The sequence below is a fragment of the Alosa alosa genome, chromosome 4 (genome assembly GCF_017589495.1).
Source record: "Alosa alosa isolate M-15738 ecotype Scorff River chromosome 4, AALO_Geno_1.1, whole genome shotgun sequence".
Lineage (NCBI taxonomy): Eukaryota > Metazoa > Chordata > Actinopteri > Clupeiformes > Clupeidae > Alosa > Alosa alosa.
In genome coordinates this window covers 5355672-5383171 of record NC_063192.1, presented here as the reverse complement: position 1 = coordinate 5383171, position 27500 = coordinate 5355672, and the positions used below count along the sequence as shown (strand labels likewise).

Sequence of the window (27500 nt, the reverse complement as noted above, 5' to 3'; positions counted from 1 at the left end):
TGTGTGTGTGTGTGTGTGTGTGTGTGTGTGTGTGGATCGAAGGTTGTGGAGAAGGGGTGGGTGGTGATGGCAGACCTGACGTTGTCGTGCTTCTGGATGTAAATCTTGTGGAACATCATGTTTTCTTTCGTGGCGTTGATGTCAGCCTTCATCTCCATGGCAACATGCCTTGGCAACACGGACAGCAACAGGCGTTCCTGAAAAGTGTGTGAGTGTGAGAGAGAGAGAGAGAGAGAGAGAGAGAGAGAGAGAGAGAGAGAGAGAGATGGTTAGAGAGAAAGAGATGGTGAGAGAGAGGGAGAGAGAGAGTGTCACATATTGATGAAGGTGGAGGCAATAAAAGGGTGAACACAAATTCTTACATTACACTTTATTCAAAAGTAAAATCTCCTGTTATCATTGGGAAAACACTTCTATTCAAAATGCAAGCACATCTGGTAATCTGGTAAAAGCCACACAGATTCCTGAAAACACCTGTTACCGGAGGGTTGCCCTTTCAAACTCCGACCAGTGGGCACAGCTGAAGTGCCTTTGAGCACTGTGTGTTCACTGTGTGCTGAGTGTGTTTCACTAATTCACGGATTGGGATAAATGCAGAGACCAAATTTCCCTCACGGGATCAAAAGAGTATATATATACTTACAAATAGACTTCAGGTAAGTTATTGTGTACCTGTTCAAGTGTGTACTTTTACATTGAGTACCGTGTACAGTTTTGTGTTTCCCCATTTACTCCCCATTTCTAAAACCTATTGAAGAATTATTTGCAGTGGGCCAATGAAAAGTATATGACCACCAACCACATACCTGCATGCCTCTTTTGCAAGAAATGGAAGGGGCATGCAGAGACATTGAGGTGGGGTCAGTTCAAGGGTGGATATGGCCCACAAGGTGATATTTTCCCCGTTGATGTTGACGAGGACTTGTGGCCGAATCTGAACAGAAGGCAGGGTTTTTAAAAAATAAAAAATAAAAATTAACTTTTGCTTTGTTGCTACATTTTTTTATTTGTTTAGAGTACATTCACGTACAGTATTGCATTGATAAGTGTGATTCTATTTTTCTTTTTTTCTGTAAGAATACTTTACTAGACTACTTTTGAGCTTCACAAAAGACTGAGTCTGAGAAAATGACAATAAAAACAGAAAGACTGTAGTGTTTATATAAAGCACATCAGTGTGTTGCTGTTGATTTGAAAGAATAATTCAAATGGTATGGTTTTGTTGCAATAATTGCATTTTTAGAAAGGATAGTTTTCATTGCAGTGTTTCATTTTGGCATAGATGTGAGTTATTTATCTCCAAGTGCTATATTGTTTGGCTGTGTGTAGAGTTTTGATATAATGAGCAAAATCTGTGGTGTGGTGTGTGTGTGTACTGTATGTGGTGAAGGCTAGTGTGGTGTGTGTGTGTACTGTATATAGTGAAGGCTAGTGTGGTGTGGTGGTGGTGGTGGTGTGTGTGTGTGTGTGTGTGTGTGTGTGTGTGTGTACCTGCTCTTGGTCTCTTTCCCTGCAGGTGTACTGTACGTAGTGAAGGCTTGTATGATGTGTGTGTGTGTACTGTACGTAGTGAAGGCTGGTGTGGTGTGTGTGTGTGTGTACTGTACGTAGTGAAGGCTGGTGTGGTGTATCTGTATGTGTGTGTGTACTGTACATAGTGAAAGCTGGTGTGGTGTGTGTGTGTACTGTACGTAGTGAAAGCTGGTGTGGTGTGTGTGTGTACTGTACGTAGTGAAAGCTGGTGTGGTGTGTGTGTGTGTACTGTACGTAGTGAAGGCTGGTGTGGTGTGTGTGTGTGTACTGTACGTAGTGAAGGCTGGTGTGGTGTGTGTGTGTACTGTGCGTAGTGAAGGCTGGTGTGGTGTGTGTGTGTACTGTACGTTGTGAAAGCTGGTGTGGTGTATCTGTATGTGTGTGTGTACTGTACGTAGCGAAAGCTGGTGTGGTGTGTGTGTGTGTGTACTGTACGTAGTTAAGGCTGGTGTGGTGTGTGTGTGTGTGTACTGTACGTAGTGAAGGCTGGTGTGGTGTGTGTGTGTGTGTACCTGTTGCTGGTTCTCCCTCTGCAGATGCAGACGAGCCTGGATGTAGCCGCGTGTCTCCTGGAAGGCCTGCCTCTGGGACACCTCGGCCGGGTAGTGCGTACAGATCCCAATGATGTTGGTGCACAAAAAGATCAGCACATTGGCACTCAGCTGGGAGCCGGAGGGGAGAGAGAGAGAGAGAGAGAGAAAGAGAGAGAGAGAGAGAGAGAGAAACTGTTAAAACCCCTTTACTGAACTATTGTATGGATCTATGGATCGAAGTCTTCTATGGAACACTTTAAAAAACAGCAACAGTAAAACATGGTACAAAAGAGAGAGAGAGAGAGATTTAACACATGGCCAAGTTATGTTTAGCTATGTAAAGAATAAGTGCTACAGCAAGAGATGGAGGAAGGGATTGAGGCAAGGAAATGGGAGACACAGGAAAATAAGTATAAGTATAAGTATATATACTTTTCTGATCCCGTGAGGGAAATTTGGTCTCTGCATTTATCCCAATCCGTGAATTAGTGAAATGCACTCAGCACACAGTGAACACACAGTGAGGTGAAGCACACACTAATCCCGGCGCAGTGAGCTGCCTGCAACAACACCAGCGCTCGGGGAGCAGTGAGGGGTTAGGTGCCTTGCTCAAGGACACTTCAACTGTACCTACTGGTCGGGGTTCGAACCGGCAACCCTCCGGTTACAAGTCCGAAGCGCTAGCCAGTAGGCCATGGCTGCCCCACAATGGGAGAGAGACAGGAAAATGGGAGATGGAGAGAGAAGGATAGATGAAAGTCTGTGTGTGTGTGTGTGTGTGTGTGTGTCTGTGTGTCTGTGTGTGTGTGTGTGTGTGTGTGTGTGTGTGTGTGTGTGTGTGTGTGTGTGTGTGTGTGTATGTGCGTGCGTGTGTTTGTGTGTATATGTGCGTATGTGTGCATATGTGTGTGTTTTTGTGTGTGTGTGAGTGTGTGTGTGTGATGTAGAGAAAGGGGGAGATGGAAAGGGAAAGCAAGAGAGGAAGAGAAAGATGGAATGAGTGTGAGGACAGATAAACACAGTGATGGAAAGACTGACTCAGCGAGAGAGAGACTGAAAGAGAGAGAGTGACAGAAAGAAATCAGGTGAAATGGGAAGCAAGGGGCGTCAATTATAGAAGGCTATGGAGGAACAATGGGGGAGGGGGCAGAAGTTGGAAGAATAGTAAGAGTGAATCACTACTTTTTCAAAGGGTTCTGGACCGTTCTCAGTTTTGGCCCATGTGAACCTCAAGAAACCAAAAGACACTCCTGTGGGGATATTAGTCAACCCACACCAAGGCCCTCTTCGCCTCTACACCATGAGAACACACTCTAGGACCTTTAGCCAGCGCAGCCTAGAGTACATCCTGCTCCTGCTGCTGCAGCTCAGCTACTCCATGCTGCCCCATGGACAGACAGGAAACAAGAGTGTAGTCACTTCCTGGGGGGGTGTCTGGGTGGTGGAGCTAGGTAGGTGAGGGGATATTGGGTGAGGGGTTGAATGGGAGGGTGGGCACCAAATGAGTCCAGAGGATGCATGAACAGACAGCAGGTTTACTCAAGGTTGTCACAGCGATGGTTACGTAAGGGCTATTCCAAATGCACAGTGACCTCTGTGCCTGATTTTTTTGTTTTGTTTTTTTGTTTGTTTTTGAAACATTACATTACATTACATTACATTTGGCTGAAGCATTTTTAGCCAAAGCAACTTACAACATGGTAAACAGTTTAAGTTTTAGAGCAATTCTCAACAATTTTAGGACAATTTAAAAAGCATTAGAGTACAGTAAGAATAAGTGCATCAGTGAGTGCTGTTTTTAACAGTTACTTGTCAGTTTAAGACGGCTGGTGAGTGCTAGGATCAGCAAGACTTGTTGTAAGTGTTGTTATGTGAGGAGATGTTCTCTAAAGAGCTGGGTCTTCAGGAGTTTTTTGAAAATGGAGAGGGATGTCACTGCCCTTGTAGGAACTGGCAGTGTGTTCCACCAACAAGGAACAACAGATGAGAAAAGTTTGGATTGGCCTGAGGCGTGCCGGTGGTAGAGCTAGAGCGTCGTTAGATCTGAGGGAGCGAGTGGTCTGGAGGTAGCGTATGTCTGTATGAGGGCATTCAAAGTGGGTGGGAGCAGAACCGAGACTACTTTGTAGGCAAAGCGTTAGAGTCTTGAATTTGATGCAGGCGCCATAGGTAGCCAGTGTAGCTGGATGAGCAGCGGGGTAACATGTGCCCTTTTGGGTTGGTTGTAGACCAGGCCGCGCCCGCCCGGCGTTCTGGATCATCTGAAGTGGTTTCACTGCGCAGGCTGGGAGACCTGTCAGGAGGGCGTTGCAGTAGTCGAGTCGTGAGGTGACTATTGCCTGAACCAGAAGTTGAACTTGTCTCATGCAAATCTTTCTTTTTCACTTTCCACCCTGAATATGGGCAAAATGCACCATTGACATCAATATGTTTTGTATAGAGCTACCACAGGTTACTCTATACAACCACAGGTGGCAGTGTGGTGACTCTATATAAAACATATTAATGTCAATGGAAATTAAATGTCAAAAGAAAGATTTGCATAAGACAAGTCAAATTGGTGTTTTCAAAAAGAAGGGATCATGGAGAATAAAGAAAAACATATTTAAAAAATGCTGTTCAGACCCTGAAGGGATTTGTTTTCTGTTCATTGCTTTTTGTGAGAGTGTTTCTACTTATCTCAGTAAGGAAAATAATTCAAGAGCCTATGTTGAGTACAAATATGTCTTCTGAAGGCTTAAACAGAGCCCAGCCAAAAACTCCAATAAAATTTGTATCAACTTGTAATGGTCACCCATTAAAATGATGTGTTTTATTTTGAGCATGTACTCATATGGTTTTGAATGTTACTGCTGGTATAATAGTAATTATGTGAGTCATGAACATTAGATAGGCTACCAGAAATTAAGTAAAACACACGGGTATAGGACTGATTTTCACTCTGATAATGAGGAACTCCCATCAATTGGCCTGTCAATCAATGGGAGGCGTTAAATGGGACAGGCTCAAAGTTTTCTTAGGTTCTGGTATCCGCGTTAGGTAGGGGCAGCCTTGAACAGGCCTATGTTTTTGTCATGTTGGACTCACGGAGTGTTGGAGTATCGTCGCACGGTCTCGGATTACCCTTTTTTGTTCTAAAGGACATTGTTGGATGTTTTGCCTTTTTTTCTATATGGGGATTACTCATCTGGACGGACGTTTGCCAACAAGGACAGGCTGGTGAGACGCGGGGTTTTTAAAACCGGACCGCCATGTCCTTCCTTATTTTTTTGCATTAGCGGAGAGGCTGCCGCCATTAGCGGACATTGTTTTGTTTTCTCGGACATTTAGTTATTCCACGGTCTTGACCTATTGAACAATATACTTGACAAATTGTTTTGTGGGTTGTTTTGTGGGTATTTTTGGGGTTGCTGGTAGCGATCTTGGCGCACTTTGTTTTGTTTATGAGTGAATGAATGGAGCTGGCCTATACTGTAGATTCCCGCCGGTACAATAATTCTATAAAGCACGGCTTTACCGTTTGTGTCCTTGTGTTATTCAACCGTGTTTGGTAAAACATCCTGGGGTTATTGCTAGGACGATCCATGTTTGTATTTTTTGGTTATTTAACGCATGTCCACTACTTTGATTGCCAGCAAGTGTAATGGAATAGTCGCCCGCACCTTTTGATGCGTATTGTAGCCCTCACTTCCGAAAGCATTAGAGAGCGTTTGTTACAAACTTTGAGGGACAGCTATGACCATGCAGGATTATCCAGACCAAACGTGACGATTTTGCTACATACTATTCCTATTTATGTACCAGCATGCAAAATTTGAGCCTCCTACATGGTTTAGTTCTTGCGCTGTGGGCTTGTGAACTTTGACAAAAAAAGAGGCCGAACACCCCCCTCCCCCTGTACAACTGGCTGTATCTTGGAAAGTATTGATCTTACATAGGAGTAATTTTGCAGTGTGTCTCCTGGGTAACATAGGTACACCTGGTAATTTTTTCAGAATTTTTTGTTTGAGACCTAAGTGCGTGGGCCCTGGTTGAACTGACGTGGAATGACCCATATGCTTCTCAAGCTAAGTACTGATCTGTACCACGTTATAGTCCACTTTAGGATAGATAGTCTGACCTATAACACAGGTCCATTTTACGTACATGGGCGTACTTCACATCAACTTACAATGCATAATATCCCTTTTCTGATATACTGTAAGTATAAGAAATACAAGTAGATCTTGTTACATCATGTACTAGTTTTCCACTGTAAAAGTATGTGGCATAAAAGAGTACCTAATAGAAAGTGAGGTGCCATGCCAGTTAGAACACGTACCTGTGTTTACCTGATCATGTCTCTGGACTGTGTTTACCTGATCATGTCTCTGGACTGTGTATACCTGATCATATCTCTGGACTGTGTTTACCTGATCATGTCTCGACTGTGTTTACCTGATCATGTCTCTGGACTGTGTTTACCTGATCATGTCTCTGGACTGTGTATCTGGACTGTGTATACCTGATCATGTCTCTAGACTGTGTTTACCTGATCATGTCTCTGGACTGTGTTTACCTGATCATGTCTCTGGACTGTGTTTACCTGATCATGTCTCTGGACTGTGTATACCTGATCATGTCTCTGGTCACATCATGGGAAGCTACATGGTACTCAGTCAACACACACACAGTCTAATTAGATTGGTCATTAACTCTCCCACCCCTCCTCATCAACTGCACACACACACACACACACACACACACACACACACACACACACACACACAATCTTCACAAAACTGACAAAGCTTCCCATCTATCTTTCATACTAGCAAGCTGAATTTCTTATTTCCTGTCAAAGGTATTCTTTAAGCAACAGGTAGCTCATAGTCAGAGGTGGAAAGTAACGAAATACATTTACTCACGTTACTGTATTGAGTAGTTTTTCTGTGTATTTTGTATTTTTAAGTAGTTTATAAAATCGGTATTTTAAATTTTACTTGATTACATTTTGAGTGAAGTATTGTGCCGGCTACATAAAAAAATCCCATCCGTTACTTGAGTAAAAAAAAAAAAAAAAGTTAAGACTAACGAAAACAGAAAGGGAGAGAAAAGAAATCGCACCCTAAACCACTAGCCTAGTGATAATGATCAGCATGTAGCCTACAACAGGGCGTGAATCAAGCTGAAGCCATGTCTTTCTGAAAGTGATTGAGATGGAGCTGGATCACGAGATGCATCAGATTACATGTGTAGCCTAACCTATGAAAGTGTATTTTCCGCTATTTCAATGGGTTGTCTCAGTTCGTTTTAGCACTAATGATAGCTGTGATATTCAAGCAAACACCATGGGATTTCGTGTTTTTGGACGTTTGTGCTCACCTTTCTTTGGAAAGAAGTTTATTAGCAGTTGTTTCCCTCATTTTGATGTCTCTCTTTTTAGTAACCTGACTTGGCTTTCTTGGAGAAAACATTGCACCAGCAGCACAACAATTAGCGGTCCACTACTAGCGATGCTCAACTAAATAAACAAAGATAGACTACCTTATGAACCGTGCAGGCGGACTAAACCATTTAGCTCTTTAACAAGGGAGAGTGACCTTAGACAGTTTTCACTATGTTTTGTATACAAAATCCAGTCAGTCAAACTTTTAAATTTCGTCTGACATTCATTTTGACATTTAATTTGGAAGTTAAAATATTCAGGTAAAATAAATATATGGTGGACATATATATATTTTTTTTTCAGTAATTAGCTTAAATTTCCAGTGAGTCTATTGAGAAATTTTCACCACACATTATATTAACACACATTATAAAAATCCAAACATAAGAGTTATGTGTATTAAAGTGGAATGACACAGGAAAAAAGTACTGAGCGGATTTCTTCAATACTTTGTGGAAAAGCCTTTGTTTGTAAAGACAGCTTCAAGACATTTCCTGTATGACAAAACGTATTAGTCACAGTATCAGGTGTGATTTTGGCCCATTGTTCTAAACAGATTCCAGGGGTCCCTCTTGTGAAACCTGATCTTTAGTTACTTCAGAACTGTTTAATTGAATTTAATTGAATTGGCTGCCTTCATCCTTTCTGGAGCTTACTCCGAGTGGTCCTTGGCTTTTGGAATTGACTATCCTTCTGACTCCCTGGTCAGAAATATTGCGAGGAGATCCTGCATGGCAGTGATGTTTCTTCCACTTGCAGATAATGGCTCCCATGCTGCTTACTGAAGATTCTGAAGTTTTGAAATGCATCTGTAACCAGTTTCATTGATATGTTTTGCAACAATAAGGTTGCAAAGGTCTTGGGAGAGCTTTTTGCTTTTATCCATCATGAAATGTTTCTTGTGTGACACCTTGGTAATGAAAAACCTTTTTATAGCCCATCAATATACTAACCAAGCTTATATTAATTTGCACAGATAGAAAGGATAACTACTCTAACTACTTACAGATTCCAGCTCGTTCCTTCCCTTTCCTTGCCTTAGTGCTTTTTCTTAGCTTGTTCAATGCTTTTTCCCTGTGTTATTCCACTTCATTACACATGACTCTACTTATGGAGTTGTTTGGATTTTTTATGTGTGGATTACCTGAGTTATTACTAATGCCTGGTGAAAATGTTGTACCCCCGTATTCCACTTTTCATGGGCCCTCTCCTCCATTGGGGCCCTATACTTCCCACTCTCCCCCCAGTTCGACGCCCTTTAATCTGCTGAACCTTCTGCTTGTTTCCAAATATAAAAAAACAACTCAACATTGGCCTCCCTGCCTCAGCTGCCTGTGAGGGGCTTTTCAGTTGGATTACTGTTCACTGCAAAGCGACGCAAGGATGAGTGCAACTAACTTTGAAAATCAACTACTGCTCAAACTTAAAGGAGAACTCCGGTGATTTTTCACATAGATCTCCATTTCTCAAGCGTCACCGAAAGTGCTGTCGGTATGAACAAAACTGAAACAATCGGTTTTACCTAGCTCGAGTTGCTGCAGCTGGCGCTACACACTGGGAGCATGAACATGGCTGCCTTAGCTGCTGGCTGCAGCAACTCGAACTAAGGACCAAAGTCCTTTTCAGGCAAAGTACCTCCCCGGGCGGCCATATTGCAACACTTTTGGGCACTTATAGGTGCATCTATTTCGGCAGAAATGCGTGCGCGTAAAAGGCTTCACAACACCAATCTTGCTCCAGCAGCGAGATCACAACAGATGATTGGCACGATGTCTTCACAGCACACCACATGATTGGCTCAATGTATTTTACAACACACCACATGATTGGCTCAATGTACTCACATGTCAACGTTTTGCAGCGGAAGGGTTGTGATATTTGTAGACAACTGACTAACCCCATGCATTACTATGGAGGATTTTTTTGAGTGCTGTATCTCCTCATTAGAAAGTCTCTGGTAAAACTGGTTGTTCTGGAACCCAAAAAAAAAATAACTAAGTAGCTTTTACTTAAAAGTACATTTTAAATGAACTACTTTTACTTTTACTTAAGTACATTTTCAGATCGGTATTTTAACTTGTACTTGAGTAATGTTTCATCAAGGTATTGGTACTTTTACTTGAGTACGATATTTTCGTACTTTTTCCACCTCTGCTCATAGTAAACAATGATCTCCCTGATTTCAACATTTTGTGTGTGTGTGTGTGTGTGTATTTGTTTTGTGTGTGTACCTGCTGATTGTGCTTTCTGTGTGTGTGTGTGTGTGTGTGTGTGTGTGTGTGTGTGTGCAGTTGATGAGGAGGGGTGGGAGAGTTAATGACCAATCTAATTAGACTTTGGAATTGGTCTGTATCAATTTAACAAATGTTGCTTTGAATCAAATTAATTATGGCCTAATCAGGAGACAGCAGATGGAGTGGGATAATCTCTGCCTGTGCACGGCCTGTGTCACCGTTTATCTGCTGCGCCATCGTCCCGTCTGATGTTGATGACATCACCACACAGCGCAGGCAACTGGGCGAGGTGGTGGCGGCAGCATTTTATAATATCTTGTCGGAGTTGGCAAAGTGAGTGAAAAAAACAGGGGGGGGGCAATAGAGAGAAAAGAGAGCAAGAGTTGATACAGTAGGAGTGGAGTGAGCGAGTGATAGAGACAGATGAGAGAGTGAGGACAACAGAAGTGAACAAACAGCAACGAGAGAGAGAGAGAGAGAGAGAGAGAGACACCAGAAACAGACAGCGAAACAGAGAAGCTCAGGGCACCAGAGGACAGAGTGATGAGAGTAGCAGAAAAGAAAAGCAAGCACAGGAAAAGAAAGGAGTAGGAAGGACAAGAGAAGAGAAAAGAAGACAGGAGTAGAAAGGAGAAGAAAGCCGAGGAGGAGAGAGGGACGCGGGTCAAAGGGGTGAAGAGAATAGAGAAAAAGAGAGAGGAAAGAAAGGAGACAGAGGAGAAGAGAGAAAGGGCAAAAATAGAAGAGAAGAGAATAGAAGAGAGGAAAAGAGAGAAACATGCAAGGAGAGAGAAAGAGGGGGATGAGGAGAGGAGAAGAAAGGAAAGACAGAGCGGTGGGAGAAGAGGAGAGGTCTGACGGTGACATTAGGCAGATGGCTCTAAGCTCTGCTCTGTTTACACTCTCCTCCCTATTCAAGTACGACCTAAAGGACAAAAATGCAAAAAAGAAAAAAGTAGTGTGTGCAACCTGGCGTGTGTGTGTGTGTGTGTGCGTGAGCGTGTGTGTGTGTGTGTGTATAGGTGTATGCGTACTTGTGTGTGTGTGTGTGCGTGTGTGTGTGCGTTCGTGCGTGCATGTGTGTGTGCGTGCGTGCGTGGGTACGTGTGTGTGTGTGGGACGGGAACAGACACGAAAGGCATCATCTGACATGAGTGCATTACAGTGACATGTTACGGCTGCTGTGTGCATTTGTGCATGTGTATGAGGGTGTGTGTGTGGATGCACACATGAGTGTGTGTATGTCTTTCTGTGTGTGTGTGTGTGTGTGTAGGTTTGTGGCATACAGTATGCATGCATGTGTGTGTGTGTGTGTGTGTGAGAGAGAGAAAGAGAGAGTCTGTGTGTGTGTGTGTGTGTGTGTGTGTGTGTGTGTGTGTGTGTGTGTGTAAGTCAGATCACAGGCTGGGCCTAATTGCTTGCTCTTCTCAAGAGGACAAGGGCAGGAGGTTTGCATTGTACACACAGAGCCGGACAGTGTGTTTACGCAACAGGACACCTCTCTGCGTCTGGACCGTGATTTATCACCAATAACCATCACCCTCCTGAAATAAAGGCGGCCACAGGCAACACCACCCCCATCTCTCTCTCTCTCATTCTTCTCATTCCTCTATTCCCTCATGCTACCTATCACTGTCTATCATCTCTCTCTTCTTTCTCTCTCCCTCTCTCCTCTAGAACTCTACCATTCCATTTGTTATTGTCTCTCCCTATACGTCCCCTACTTATTCCTCTCTTCTTTTCATCCTCCTGTCTTATTATTGTCTCTCTCCTTTATTTAGCTGATCATCCTTCTCTTTGTTTTTCTTTCTCTCTATCTCATTCTATTTCCTCATTTTCTCAGTCTATCATATACCTCATTCTCTTCAACTTATTTATCTTTCACTAACACACTACCCCCTCCTTCTCTCTCTCTCTCCCTCTCTCATTCCTTCTCATTTCCTCTTTTAACCTCTCTCCCTCTTTCTCTCTTGACATTGGCTGTAAAAGCAGAGTGCCACTCTCAGACAGTCTGTCCCCTGAAGGCTGCTGCTTAGACAGCGCGCTCCGATCTGCTCATGCCCCGGCACTGGACTGGGGCTTCCTGCTAATGTAAATGAGTTGTGAGGGCCTCCTAAATCAGTCAGCATTAAACACACAGACACACACACACGCACACACACACACACACACACACAGACACACGCACACATAAATAAACACATGCACACACACACAACCTCTTACAGCACGTCAGGCCTAGCTGGGAAAAAGTGGACAATGAGCAGGTACTGTTTTCAGCTAATCAGAGGGGTGTGTGTGAGTCTGTCATTCTCTCTTTCTCCCTCTCTGTCTCTGTGTGTGTGAGAGAGAGAGACCAGAGACAGCGGGTGAGGGCATTAGAGCCTTTGTCATACAGAGTGTTTGCACGTGTGCAAGTGTGCCTTTGTTTTAGCTTGTGCGTGAGTGTGTGTGTGCGTGGTCATGTAATGTGTTAGTTAGTGTATGAGGGAGCCCTTGTGTGATTAGGTGTGTGGTTTAGAGTGTCGCCAACTAATGGTGATTATGTGTGTGTGTGTGTGTCTATGTGTGCTCATGCATGTCTGTGTGATCTTATGTGTGTATGTGAGTGTGTGTGCATGCATGTTGTGTATGAGTATGTGTGAATGTGTGTGAATGTGTGTGTGAGTGTGTCTGTGCGCATGTATGTGTGTGTGTGTGTGTGTATGTGTTTAGAGGGCATCTCCTCATTCATTATCTAATTCTAATTCACAGTGTCTCTTTTTCCCCCCACTGATGAGTCACGCCATCATCTGTTATGTCTGTCTGATTCTGTGCGGTCATTATTTCATCTCTGTCCACCTCAGCCTGCCCGGTTTATTATGAGGACCCATTATGTCTATTGGGGGATTAGATAGCCATTGTTGTCTCTACTCTAATGACCGCCCAGACAGGCCGCTTTGGGGTGAAAAGTCACAGTCCCGCCCAGAGAGTAGCTGACCCTGGAGCACAGCTGACCTGTGTGGCCTCCATCTCCATCTAGCCATGTCTGGATCTAGCCTGGGTCTTGGTCCTGCATCTGTGGTCGTATTCCAGAAAGTTCCAAACCCGTAGATCTTAACTGTTTGATAACCGTGGTAAGTAGGTTTAAGACCTAATTTAAGACAGAAAAGGAACTGTTCCTCAGTCAATCTTCCTGACTTAAGATAAGACAAGTGTATTACAGAAGCATCTTAACTTGATACTTACGTAAAGCATTTTAAATAAATATTGGCGCAAGTCACATGTATTCTGGATGTAGATAAAGCAATTGTGCCACTTTGTGCCAGTTATTTTCCTTCCAATTCAGCATCTGGTGTGGAGCACAATGTTGTTTAGAATAGGACTGTCATAAATTCTACTGTTTCCAATCCCATGGGCACAGCACTGCCCCTGAGCTCTTGCAGTGGGCTACTGTAAGGGCTTTATACCCTTGTGTGTGTGTGTGTGTGTGTGTGTGTGTGTGTGTGTGTGTGTGTGTGTGTGTGTGGGTCCGTCCGTCCATTCTAGAGCTACTGCAGTGGGCCACTCTAAAGGTTTTTATTTGCGGTTGTGGAAAGTTGGCCTCTGGCTGTAAGTCTAGATGCCTGCATCACAGAGTTGCTGTGCTCTGACAGTTTACAATGAAGATGACTCTTTCTTCTCTTCTTTCTCTCTGTGCTTTCCCCCTCCTTCTCTCCAGTGAGCGGGAAACAGTGGCTGACCTCTCATCTCCACTCTTGTGTGACGTTCAACACCAGCAAGACATTTTCTATGCACGCTACTGTTGCTTCTTAGTCCTGTGCGTGGGAGGGGTGTGTGTGCGTGTGTCTCAGTGGGTGTGTCTACGAGTGAGGTGCGCGGCGCGATGCGGCGCGTATGCGTCGCGTCGCGTCGCGTCGCGTCGCGCGTCGCGTGTGTGTGTGTGTGTGTGTGTGTGTGTGTGAGAGAGAGAGAGAGAGAGAGAGAGAGAGAGAGTCGTGGGTGTTGTAATTGTAGCTGACTGTCACAATGTCATGCCACCGGACTCCCACCATTTGCATTACCACCATGACACTGAATCTCATAGAGCACCTTACCATGCGTACTGAATCTCATAGAGCACCTTACCATGCATACTGAATCTCATAGAGCACCTTACCATGCATACTGAATCACAGGGTCAGTCCCTGCCCTGTCACTGCAAGCGTCTCATGCTCATACATTCCTTACTACATTCATGTGGATAGTATCTTTTATTGTCCATATTATTCATATGGATTGGTTATTTTATCATCCTGTTTATGTTGTATGTTGTGTGTGATGTCTTTAAGCTACTGGGACCTTGAATTTATGATCACGATCAATAAAGTATCTATCTATCTATCTATTTATCTACCTGGACATCCTTGTCAAAATTGACCATGGTTTCACTATGGAAAATAACAATGGTTCTTCAAATAATCATGGCTTTTAAATTTTTATGTCCAACCATGTTTTTTGGGTAACCATCGAAACAATGGATACCATGGTTCCTGTATGAAAACCATAAGAAGCCATAGTGAATTTTCAAAAGGGATGTTAAAACAATAGTAGTACAGGTAGTATGAAGTGCTATGGATAAACCATGGTAGTACCATGGTTAGGAGCATAGTAATTGTTATCACTATGATTTACCATAGTTAAATTTAATGATTTACCATACCATGGTTACTGTATAAAAATCATATGAAACCATAGTAAATTTTCGTAAGGGTACGCAACACACACTCACACACAGAGACACACACACACACACTCACACACACTCTGGATAATCAAGTAACAAGTCTGGAAGAAGAACAGATCAGAGCCCTATCAGACTTCCTAGCTGCACCTGTCCCCCTTTCCTGCAGGGGGCGACGTGTAGTCCTCCCCATTCGTCCTTTCCACTCCTTAGATGCCGCTTTGACACAGCTGTGCACCCCAGCCAACCACAACTTCTTCTGCTCCCACTTAGCGGCCTGGGCTCAAATACCACGCGCTCACGCCAAAGGCGACCCAGGACCTATTTACAGGGCAGTTGCCGACGCTGCCACAGGTTCACCTGGGGGTCTCTACAAGTTCATGCCCAGGAGAGCCACACACTAGACGACTACAGGGCCCTTGGACTACAACCTGATTCTATGAAAAACATCTAAAGTCAGTTCACTTACTTTCACTTTTTTGCAAAAATGGGCCTAGTCTACCTGAGCAAGGCTCCCCAATGCCAAGAACACAGTGTGATGTGTCACAATCGCCTAGTAGATAAGCAAGGGCGTCCAGCAACCTTGGAAATAAAAAAGTGGTGCAGCGATGTCCTTTCCTTTCAGTCTCCTCAGGGCCGATTTATGCTGCCCATATGCTGTTTAAAACAACCTGCTGAAGGCTTGAACTGGCACATTTATACACAAATGTGTTGTGGTTCCCGTCTGCCCCATTGGCCTCTGTGGTGTGTACCTTTGGTGAGATATTCAAAGCAATGAGACAAAGCTCAGTTTGTGGAACTGGAGGCGTGTGGTGTGCCTCTGGGTATCCTGTGACCACAAGTTACATTCACAAGTCACTGACACGACAGCCGGCTGCTCTACTCTAAACGATATTATTTTTGGAAACAAAAGACTAAGGGTGACGTTGCTGTTGGCTTAGGAAGCACAAATCACCATGAGTCTCCACAGTCAGGAGAACAATGTATGTATGTATGTATGTATGTATGTATGTATGTATCTATCTATCTATCTATCTATCTATCATGTTGTGGCACGGAAGTATTGCATTTTACATTAATATTCACTCTTTTAGCAGACACTTTTATCCAAAGTCACTTTCAGAACAGATATCGATAGTCAGCAGTAGTCTGTGTGTTCCCTGAGAAACCAGGCTAGCGAATTAACTGGGGGGTGTGATGACTCTGCTCTACCAACTGAGCCACTGCAATGCAAGTGCTCCTGTTTTCATTGACGGGCAACAAGCAACGTCGGGCAACAAACAAGGAAAAATGAACTAAAACTAATTCACACCATGAGCAAGACCCTAAGCTCAAACATGGAAGGGTCAGTGCAGTGACCCCACATGTTTCGTGGTATCTTTCGTTAATGTGCAAGACACTGTATGTTGCCTGTCAATGAAACTAGGGCCTGGGAAGATGTTTAGCCATGACTGGAATATATCGTCCTGCTCACAGTCATCCTCATCAACACCGTAAGGAGAACACGCTGTGTCTCAGTGGACCGTGTAAGACCCTTCCCAGCTGTGAGCAGTGACTGATGTGACGCTAGTGGCGGGCAGTGGAGAGTCCATCTGCCGCACGTGCTGCGGTGCGTCTCTAGAGAAGTCCAGATATCTGGAATCCTCTCAAACATCTGTCCACACAACGCTCACGACAAACAAGAAATCAAACTCTCGCTCGCTCTCTCTCAACCACACAAGCCAAAGTAAACAACATGTTGTGTTTTGTCACAGTTGACAATGTGTCCTGGCAGGCATATTCCACAGGTGATGCCTTTGTGCATCTCTGTGTGTGTGTGTGTGTGAGCGAGAGACAGAAAGGGGGAGAGAGAATGTGAGTGTGTGTGTGTGTGTGTGAGTGAGAGAGACAGAGAGAAAGAGAGAGGGATAGAGAAAGAGGGAAATGTGTGTGTGTGTGTATACATGTGTATGTGAGAGAGAAAGCACGAGAGAGCATGTGTGTGTGTGTGTTTGTGTGTGTGTTTGTGTGTTGTGGGGAGTGGAGGGGGTTGTGCTATCTTATCTAAGACTTTCAGAGCGAGCGCTGTATGGTAGTCATGACTGCAGACCACGCCCTGCTGCATCCTTATCGTCCACAGGGCTGATAAAGCAGCACTGAAACCGGCCGCTGACGGCCGTCTGCCCAGCTCACTGGCCCGTGGGCACTGAGGTAAACTACAGAGGATTCAAAGCAGCCACAAAGGTGGAGGGAAGACACACACACACACACACACACACAACACACACACACACAGACACACACACACACACACACACACACACACTCACACAGACAGAGGTTTACACCCCATTCCAAAGCTTAGGGAGTGAAGTCTCTCCCCTCCATACCCAAACATGTAGCTCCAACCACAAACAGCTCTCTTCATCATCTCACCTGCACGTCTGAGACAGAACCACCTGCTCATGTCTACGAGACGGAACCATCTCTCCAATCTGTCTTACCTGCTGATGTGAGACACAGACATCTCTACACATCATCTCACCTGCTTGTGCGTATTCTCCACATTGTCTCACTCATGCGTTTGAGACAGGGTTTGAGAGAGAGAGAGAGAGAGAGAGAGAGAGAGGTTTGCTAGTAGGTCAAAACTAAGAGACTCTCTCTCCTGCTTTTCTGCTTTGGGATGCTATGGGCTTCCATGCAACCCGAAAGAGCTTTAATCGTCGCAGCATCAATGGGGTCATAGGCACAGAGAGTAATGGTTTTTCCACATTCAGGCAGCTTTGCGTCAAAGTGTCCTTGTCCACTGGGAGAGGGGTGGTGGGGTGTGGCTGATTGTGTGAGGTCGGAGTGGAGGAGGGAGGGGCTTGTATTGGATAGGCAGTGCAGCAAAAACTTGTTCATGTGTCACTTTCTCTGTGCAGTTTTACTCCTACACAAACATCAAGATTAAAAAAAAGAAAATGCACGCACGCACGCACACACACACACACACACACACACACATACACAAATAAAGCTAGCAATACTGGCAGATTATACCCACACTAAACAGACTATCCAAACCCAAAAATGCACAACCTGAAGGAGATCAGCTAAATTTTGTTCCGTTGACTAGCCCCGTCAATCCAATCATCTCCAAAAGCACACATGGTAACAACACTGGAGTTGTTTTCAACAGCTGGACTCCAGAATTGCATCCAGTCAATTTCTCATTAACAGAAAGCCAATAGCATTGCCTGTGAGGACTGCATGTCCTCCTAATGCATCAGCAGTGCTGCCTCCCTCTTTCAAGGAAACCAATCGCAGCTAATATTCTCAGTCTCTATCTTACACACACTAACACGCAAACAAAATCACGGTCCAGACGCAGAGAGGTGTCCTGTTGCGTAAACACACTGTCCGGCTCTGTGTGTACAATGCAAACCTCCTGCCCTTGTCCTCTTGAGAAGAGCAAGCAATTAGGCCCAGCCTGTGATCTGACTTACACACACACACACACACACAGAGGAATTTGTTTCCGTTTTTTTTTTGTCAAGGAATGTTTTTAGTCATTTTTTGTGTATTCTGTGTATTAATGGTTTGATTATGACTGAATTATTAATTATTCAACTTGCACAAATGAATACTACATGTCAATCCCTCTAACAAATCTGTGAATGTGTAGATGGTTATGTCACCACTAAAGTTGCTTAGTGAATAATTAGCCTTAATGAAATTAGAGTCAGTAGCTACAATGCTAACAGTTAGGTGGTACAATTCCCAATTCCACTTTCACAATTCCAATTCCATAGCCATAGCTAAATTGTGATATCTGGTGGATTCAAAAAAACAATCATCAATAGGGCAAAGCTTCAGCAAAAGGCTGTCTCTGTGGCATGTGAGAGATCTTTTTTTGTAAAAAAACAAAACAAAACAATTGTGTTGACATCCATTCTTAACGTTTTTAGACAGAACTGTTCCAGAACAGTCTGTGCTATATTTGACATTCTTGAACATTCTGAAATTGTCATACAATCATAATCAAATGTTTACACCCAGAAAATGAAAAATCATAATTTGATAATGAGTAATACCTTTAAGGCTAAAGACAGACAGAGAGACAGACAGACAGAGAGAGAGAGAAAGAGAGAGAGAGAGAAAGAGATACACACCATAGGGAGAAAAGAACAACAGATAGAAGAAAGATGAAAAATGGAGAAACAATAACAACCCAATTCCATGCAATCCCTTTTATCTGAAATGGCATGAGGGTCTGAGTCACAATGAAATTTCCTGGGACAACACAAAGTTTCTGCGTCACAGGCCTCCCAAACTCTCTCTCTCTCACACACACACACACACACACACAGACAGACACACACAGACAGAAATGCACACAAACACAAGTCTGCTGGCCAAAAGATAAGCTTCTGTGAGCTTGAGGCTGCCAGGCAGGACACTGACATAGAGATTGACACCCTCACTGTAAACAGCCCTCCTATCTATCCGTGCTGTGAAACCAGCTACACTCAGTTATATGGATACAGCCATTGGCGCACACACACACACACACACATATACATAAACACCAACACACACACACACACACACACACACATATATACACACACACACACACACACACACACACATGCGCTGGGCAAGGACTCTGTGGTGGTCTTCCCAGTCCAGAGTGATGCTTCTCTCCCTCCACACACACACACACACACACACACACACATCCTCCATTACTTCTATGTTCACAGCCAAAGACGGCTCCAAACCACCCACCATTAGCTGTGTTGCCATGGCGACCACCACCACACTCAAACATACGCTGGGTGGGTGGGGAGTGTGTTTGTAATGTGTGTGTGTGTTTGTGTGAGCGTGGGGGGGCTCAGACTGTCCCACAGAAGGGGCAGACACATGAGGATAACATGACCACATGTCCACAAGCCATGACAGCAGCTAATCTCTACAAATGGAACCAGAACCCGGACCTGGTAGAACCACTTCTGTTCCACAGTCCGGTACTATCTGCCAAACCATAGAGACCAAAACACAACAATGCCAACCTCTATGTAAGGGATAATGTATAGAACGTCGGTTATTATCGGGAAAATAAGTCCCAACAGGGCGAACCGGACCCCAACACATCTTGCTTCGCCCTGAAGGGACTTATTATATAGCTACTTGCCAAAACGAAAAAATAAACTCCACATAATGTGTCTGTTTACATTTATTTGCTACCGTTTCATCATGGCTTTTGCTGAGAAACAAATAGTTCGCAACACATGCTGAACTTGGATCAAACACTGCAAAAAATGAAATCTAACCAAGTGTTATTAATCTTGTAATAAGATAAAAAAAAACTATTTGGTATTGTTTTTAGTATGAAAAGACTTACCTAATGCTCTCCCGTAAGATCATTTTAACTTAATTTAAGAAGACTTTGACTTATTTTAAGGAGTCTTATCAAGACAAATTTACTTAACGCACTGGCAGACAAATTTGCTTGTTTTTAGGACAAATTTGCTTTAACGCACTGGCAGAAAAATTTGCTTGTTTTCAGGATGAGATGTCTAAAAATAAGTCAAACTTTTCTTAAATTAAGTCAAATCATTTCACGAGAAAGCGCTAGGTAAGTCTCTTTATACTGAAAACAAAACAAAATATAGCTGCAAGCAGCAATGAGGGGGCCAAGCAGATGGGCCGGAGTAACCATGGCAACGAAATGCTGTTAGCTCAATGCTGCAATCAGACGCATGGCCATAAGCTGTCAAAGCAAGTTTCACGCCTAGCACTAAAAAAAGTTACAAGGCAAAATGCATTTTTGCTAATTGCAGTGACCCTAGAGGTCAAAGGTCACAAAATTTCTTCGCATTCACCTGATGGGGTCATGAGTCCATGTACAAAGTTTGGTTTTGATACATGCAACAATTGCTGAGATATGAGCTCACTTCCTGTTTTACGGCTTCACCCACAAATTTCGATTGGATGTGACGGACTTAACGCTTCTATCAATTGTTACAGAAATAAATGAAGTGACAAGGCATGGTCTGAAGATGTTCTGTGCCAATTTTGGTAAAGATCAGATGAAATTTGTGACCTGTGCGAAATTGTTGGTGTTTTTGATCAAATCAAATATGGCGGCCGAATAAATTATATTGATGTGACAAGTTGCCCTCAGTTGACCTAAGGACCTTTCACAGTATTACCAGACACCACTAGTACAATTTAATTCTAAGCACAGCAGCAGCTACAGGCCAAAATACATGTTTGTGAATTACAGCGCCCCCTAGAGGTCAAAGGTCACCCAATTTCTTGAGGGTCCTCCTGATGGGGTCATGAGTCAATGTACCAAGTTTGGTTTTGATACATGCAAGGGTTGCTGAGATATGAGCTCACTTCCTGTTTGTTTGGCGGCCGCGAAATTTTGATTGGTTTTTTACGGGCTTAACGGTAATACGTCCAAGACAAAAGTGATAACTTTTGTGAGGCTTGGTCTGAAGATGATCTGTGTCAAATTTGGTGGGAATCAGAGAAAGTATGTGACCCCTGATACATTTTAAGTGTTTTTGATGAAATCAAAATGCGTTGAACTCGGCTTGGTCCAAGGATTCCAACAATACCTGACTTTTGAAAATCGGACCAACAGGTCAAAAGTTACGTGCATGAACGCACGTCCAACTTTGGCCTGTTGGTGGCGCTAGAGGGTTCGAGTTGCCGACATGAAACTTGGTGACATGAATCATGGGACCGTCTCCAATCAGTGTGCCAAATTTCCCAACTTTTTACCATACGGTTCTATGGGCTGCCATAGACTCCCGTTGCATATAATATTAATAATAGGAAAACGTAGAAGCTTCGCTGCTTGGCCCCCAACTAGTTATTTTTATCTTGATATAAGACTAATAATCTTGGTTAGATTTTATTAGATAAGCAGTTTTTGCAGTGAACATTCTTTAGAACACAGCTGATCAACCACCTGCTTTCCCCTTTGAATGAAGTTCTATTGCAAGAAGTGACCAGACCGCTTGCGGAGAGATATGAAACACGTGAATCAGAAGCACAAAACCAGTTGCCATTGACAGCGGTCATTATGTTTCAGCGGTCATTACATTGCATGTACATTACAACGGTGCATGTTTATGAATTAATAGGTAAAACAAAATTCAAAACATTTAGTTTTTTTTTATTTCGGTCTTCAGTTCTGATTATTGGTCCCCGTTCCAGTTCTTATTGTTTCTACTCGATTTTAATATTTTGATTCCCAACCCTAGTAGACACAGACAGAATGAACCTTGGGCAAACGATTTGCATTTGTTCAAGGGGGCGGAACAAGGAGAACCTGAATGTAGCCATGACACAAAGGTGAACATGGTAGTGCACCACACGACAACATGGCTTGGAATGATGGACTCATGGCCTCTGATGAAGATGTAACCTACATCAAAATGTTATTTTTTTGCTGCATCGATCCAAAAAAATAAATCAAATAATAATGATAATAAATAATAATAAATCAAATAAGCAACTTTAATATCTGTGTGCTCCAGTGATCCCCTCCCTTTTTTGGAATGATCTTTGCGTTTATAAATGGGTTTGTTTCTGGGTCGAGGTCATGCGTCTACCGTCTAGTGTCTGAGACCACAATGTGTTGCATTTTGTTACTGAAACTGAAAACCTCTAGCCCTGTAGTGAGATCTGGACTAGCTTTGTAACAATGTCACTGCTCAATTTGAAACTTGACAGTTTCACAGGCAACAGAAAAACAGCAACACATAGATGCAAATCGATGCTCCTTCCTGCACAATGTAAAAATGAACTTTTACTCCCCCTCAGTCTCCAGCTGACCAGAGAGCAGTGGTGAACACACAGGAAGGGAGCGTTCGGCACAACATGGAGCAACAACAGCAGCAGCTGTGCACGCAAACAAGGGAGCTGGCGGTGTTTTTCCCCTCGTCAACGATTCGCATCTTGTGTAAATGCAACAGTTTGTGCGACATGATCCCCAATGGCCCCTTCCACACACACACACACACACACACACACACATAATTCATGAGTGAGGTTAAGAGTGTGTCGGTGGTGTGGTGTCAAGATCAGATGTGCCCTGACCTTTCTGCCTCTCTCATCACATTCATGCCACACCCACGATGGTTTCCACATGCTACCTAAATGCTATAGAGAGAGTGGGGGCTGGAGGCAACGGTGCTTAGGTTTCAGGTGTCATGTTAACACGGCACACCTTCCACCAGGTAAACATTGATTAAGTTAAAGATGACATAGAATGGATGAACATAGTGTTTCTACCTTCTTCTCTGACATTAATATAGAAGGCATGCAACGTTGGTCTGTCAAAAAAATCCTCAGATTCTATTTTACAGAGCTAATTACAACCCTGGCCTCTATAAAATGGCCCCTTTTAGCAGATACCTAGCTTATCTGGCACCCACACAAATAATTAAGTGAGCTTTATGCTGACTGGCTACCAAAAGCCAAAGACCGTTGACAATAGACTCCAGCTCCAACTTCTACCTGAATCTCCGACTCAAAGTGGTTATGAATGCTTTGAATGCTTTGATTCCTCATGGCCAACAGCCACAGAAAGCACCATGGTGGTAAGCACCATGCTGCCCGATCAACAGACCGAGATTTGACGGACCAAACTGGTTTCATGATGACCCATCTTTCACCCTGAAAAGATCAGTCCGATAAGGAGTCGGGCTCCCTCCGTTCTGTGCCCGACGCACATCAGGGCTCACACACACGCGACGCGACGCCGACGCGACGCGACGCGATGCGACACGCGACACGCGACACGCACATCGACACACACACACACATGCTGTGGACTGTGTGTGTGAGTGGACTGTGTGTGTGAGTGAATCTGTAAAGAGGGCCAGCACAAACAAACTCTGGGGAAAAAACACGAACGCAGGGAGAATGTGTGTGTGTTGGGGGGAATAGAAATGGAGAGGCTGACAGGAGTGATGAGAAAGAAGGAAAGAGAAAGAGTGAGCAGAGAAAAAATGAGAAAGAGTGAGAGAGAGAGAAAGAGAGAGAGAGAGATAGCAGGCAAGCCTGACAAACGCCCCAGCCCTGACACGCATGCATTGATAAGAGCGCTGCAACACCCAATGTAACATGAGGCAGCGTTGCCGGTGTTTGGGCTCAACGAGCCCTCCTGACCCCGCCTGCGGCCAAGACATCCATGGCAACAGTATCCCTGGCACACGTCCACTACATGGACCCGTCCCAGGTGGCCCTCCGAGATGGACACCGTTGGCTGATGGGTAAATAAGAAGCGGCCCCGCCGCGTAGCCAGCGGCCTGTTCTTATCTCCAGGCTTTTCATTCCTCCGCTAATCACCTGGTAATGGAAAAACAAATATTTGTGGTGTTCTTGCGCTCGGGCCACTTGATCACACACAAAAGAGGACTGGGGAACCGCTGGGTGGCTCTTAGAAGAGGGGGGGGGGGCTACTCTGGTGAAAAGTCTGCCCAAATAAGCTGACCTGCTTGTATTTCCACTTTCTCCTTTGCTCTCCTCCAGCATGACTAGCAAACAGAGAAAATGGGAGGACCTCAGTTCAGGGGGATCCGATCTGTGGGGGAAGGGACCGTTGCCATGCATTATTTTGGAAGGCTTGTTTAGAAGACTCAATGCTTTTTCAACAGTTTTCAGAATAAAACATTTTGTAAGTTCTATCTATTAGTTATTGTCCTGACAACTCTCAATATATTTGATGCTCTGACTAGCATATAAAATGCAACAGCATATAAAATACTGAAACTTTAACAGAAATTAGAAATGTTCTACAAAGTTCACAAAGGCCCAAACTAAAGGCATTACTTCTGGTATTATCAGCGATAAAGTATGATTGAGATTATGCCACTTAGCGTCCTGCAAAATAAGGTGTTTTCATCCACCTGTTCCTGAGTTGGTGACAGACACACACACACACACACACACACCGTCAAGCAGGAGAAGGATGGGTGAGCATTCAAGAGCCTGTGACTCCAGGGGGACTAGTAGGAATGTGTTCTGGTGCTAAAAGGGATGTGTTCTGGTGCATTTGCCTGCATGACCCACACCCACATCACATCCCCCTCACATGCACGTGCACAAGCACACACATGCATTCACCCATAGCCAGACCACAAACACACGCGTGCAAACACACATACACAGACACACACACACAAACACATATACATACACACACACACACACACACACACACACACAACACACACACACACACAAACACACACACACACACACACACAAACACATATACATACACATACACACACACACACAAACACATATACATACACATACACACACACACACACACACACACACAACACACACACACACACACAAACACATATACATACACACACACACACACACACACAACACACACACACAAACACACACACACACACAAATATGGGGTATAATTACCACAGAAGCTATCGTGCGACAAATTATTGTTGTGGAAGGACAGATATTTCACTACTACATTAACACATAAACACAGCTGACACACACACACACACTGGACAATAGTTTGGGATTGTGTTCTAAAAAGGCCAGCGAACAGTTTATGGAGAGGCCCCGAGGAGGTGGCCATCAGGAACAGGGGACTATTGTGCCACGCCACACTGCATCTCCCTCTGTGTGTGTGTGTGTGTGTGTGTGTGAGTGTGTGTGTGTGTGTGTGTGTGTGTGTGTGTGTGTGTGTGTGTGTGTGTATGTGTCTGTGGGTGTGTATCTTTCACTACTACTGTGTGTGCTTCATGCTAATTGATTCCAGCTGGTGAAGAAGAGAGGAGAAAAACAGCAGAGGAAGAGAGGAGAAGAGAAGTAGAGGAGGGCGGAGGTGAAGAGAGGAGAAGAGAAGTAGAGGAGGGCGGAGGTGAAGAGAGGAGAAGAGAAGTAGAGGAGGGCGGAGGTGAAGAGAGGAGGAGAGAAGTAGAGGAGGGCGGAGGTGAAGAGAGGAGAAGAGAAGTAGAGGAGGGCGGAGGTGAAGAGAGGAGGAGAGAGAGGAGAGGAGAGAGGAGAGGAGGAGGAGGAGAGAGGAGGAGAGAAGTAGAGGAGGCGGAGGTGAAGAGAGGAGAGGAGGAGGAGAGGAGAGGAGGAGAGGAGAGAGAGAGGAGAAGAGAAGTAGAGGAGGGCGGAGGTGAAGAGAGAAGAAGAGAAGTAGAGGAGGGCGGAGGTGAAGAGAGGAGATGAAAAGAAAGTGGAGAAGAAGAGAAGAGGGGAGGAGAGAGGAGAGAGGAGGAGAGGAGAGAGGAGAGGAGGAGGAGAGGAGAGGAGAGGAGAGGAGAGGAAAGGAGAGGAAAAAGGAGAGGAGAGGAGAGGAGAGGAGGAGAGAGGAGAGGAGAGGAGAGAGGAGAGGAGAGGAGAGGAGAGGAAGAGGAGAGAGGAGAGGAGGAGAGGAGGAGAGGAGGAGAGGAGAGGAGAGGAGGATGCAAGGAGGGAGGAGAGGAGAACAGATGAGAGGAGAGAGGAGAGAGAGGATTGGAGTTAGGAGGAGCAAATGCCGATGGTTGATGTATGGGGTGTGAGAGGGATGGATAGGAGGGGCATGGAGAGGAAAGCAAGAGAGGAGAAGTGCCTTTTCTCTGAGTAAGTCTGAAAAAACACAGAAACACAGAGAGTCCCAGATCTCATGTTTACTTGTTTACCAGAGACAGAGTGTGTGTGTGGGAGAGAGAGAGAAAGTGAGTGAGAACACAGTGTGACATAAGAATTCTGGCTGCAGGGCCTTCCTGGTCGTAACAGAGGAACAGAGGACAGTGACTGGACTGAGCTGAACAAGGCCTCTGAACAGCTGAAAGGAAACATAGTTCAGCCCACACCTCTTAACACACATCACATTCATCATCATCACAACAAAACACACCTCCTTCACCCAGTAATTCACAGTTTTCCTCCCTCTCATCTTGTGTTCTACATCAGGCACAGAATGTGTGTGTGTGTGTGTGTGTGTGTGTGTGTTGTGTATTGATCATATGTATTTTTGGGTGTACGTCTGCACTGATTCGTCCCAGTGTGGGAGTGTGACCCTATGTGTCAATCTGTTTTGTGATTGCATCTCTCTTTGTGTGTGTGTGTGAGTGTGTGTGTGTGTGTGTGTGTGTGTGTGTGTGTGTGCGGTGTGTGTGTGTGTGTGTGTCCACGTGTGTGTGTGTGTGCATGTGTGTGTGTGTGTGTGTGTGTGTGTGTGTATCCAGTGGAGTGTGGCCCTGGGGAGGAGTGAAGGTGAACACAAAGAGGTGGCAGGTGGTCCGGCTCACATAACTAACACCAGCAGCACACACATGGTACGTTTCCATTAACCCTGAAAATGCGCAAATCTAAAATGAGAAACGAAAAACAAGCAATGGAAACACGCAAATAGCGCAAAAACTATTTTTTGCATTTAGTTGAGTCACATGACACTAAACACGTTCAAAAAGTGGCACATTTCGTGTGGTGTAATGAGACAGAATTTTGTGTGGTGTAATGAGACAGAGTATTCTTCAAGTAATAACAAAATGCAAGCATTTGTAATGTTAAATGTGGACTATGCCCTCCCAGAATTGTCACGTGTTGACACTGCCAAGTATTTAGTTTTCGAAATTTCCCTCCCTTTACATTTCGCCCACCTCAATTTAACTACCATGGCTTTTGGTGGATGCAATTGAAGATAAACTGTCAAAACTTATCAAATTTATCTAAAAATACTATTTCGAGAAGATTACACTCATATTTAATCGCATTGCATCACTTCATGGAAACACCGACCATTTGCAATTTAGTTTTGACAAATATTGCTTCAAGTTTGCGCAAAGCTGTAATGGAAACGCAGCTAGTGTACTAGTTTTTACTAACTCTCTCTCACTTTTGCTCTCTCTCTCTCTCACACACACACACACACACACACACACACACACACACACACACACACACACACACACACACACACACACACACACCAATCCCTAAAGGTTGACCTCCTGAGCCGTCTCTCCTCTCTCTATCTCTGTCGGCAGTATTAGTTGATTGGCTTTAGTTTTAGGCTGGAAAGCCATTGAGGGTTTCCGACA

The 27500-nt window shown here is 44.3% G+C and overlaps 1 protein-coding gene across 1 annotated transcript in view; it reads right to left on the bottom strand.

Moving 5' to 3' along the window:
• adcy6a (adenylate cyclase 6a) overlaps positions 1-27500 on the bottom strand; it is a 60150-nt gene that overhangs the window by 18943 nt on the left and 13707 nt on the right. Inside the window, 2 exon segments of the mRNA XM_048241555.1 lie at positions 76-197; positions 2046-2195. Of these exon segments, the coding sequence (XP_048097512.1) occupies positions 76-197; positions 2046-2195 (272 nt within the window).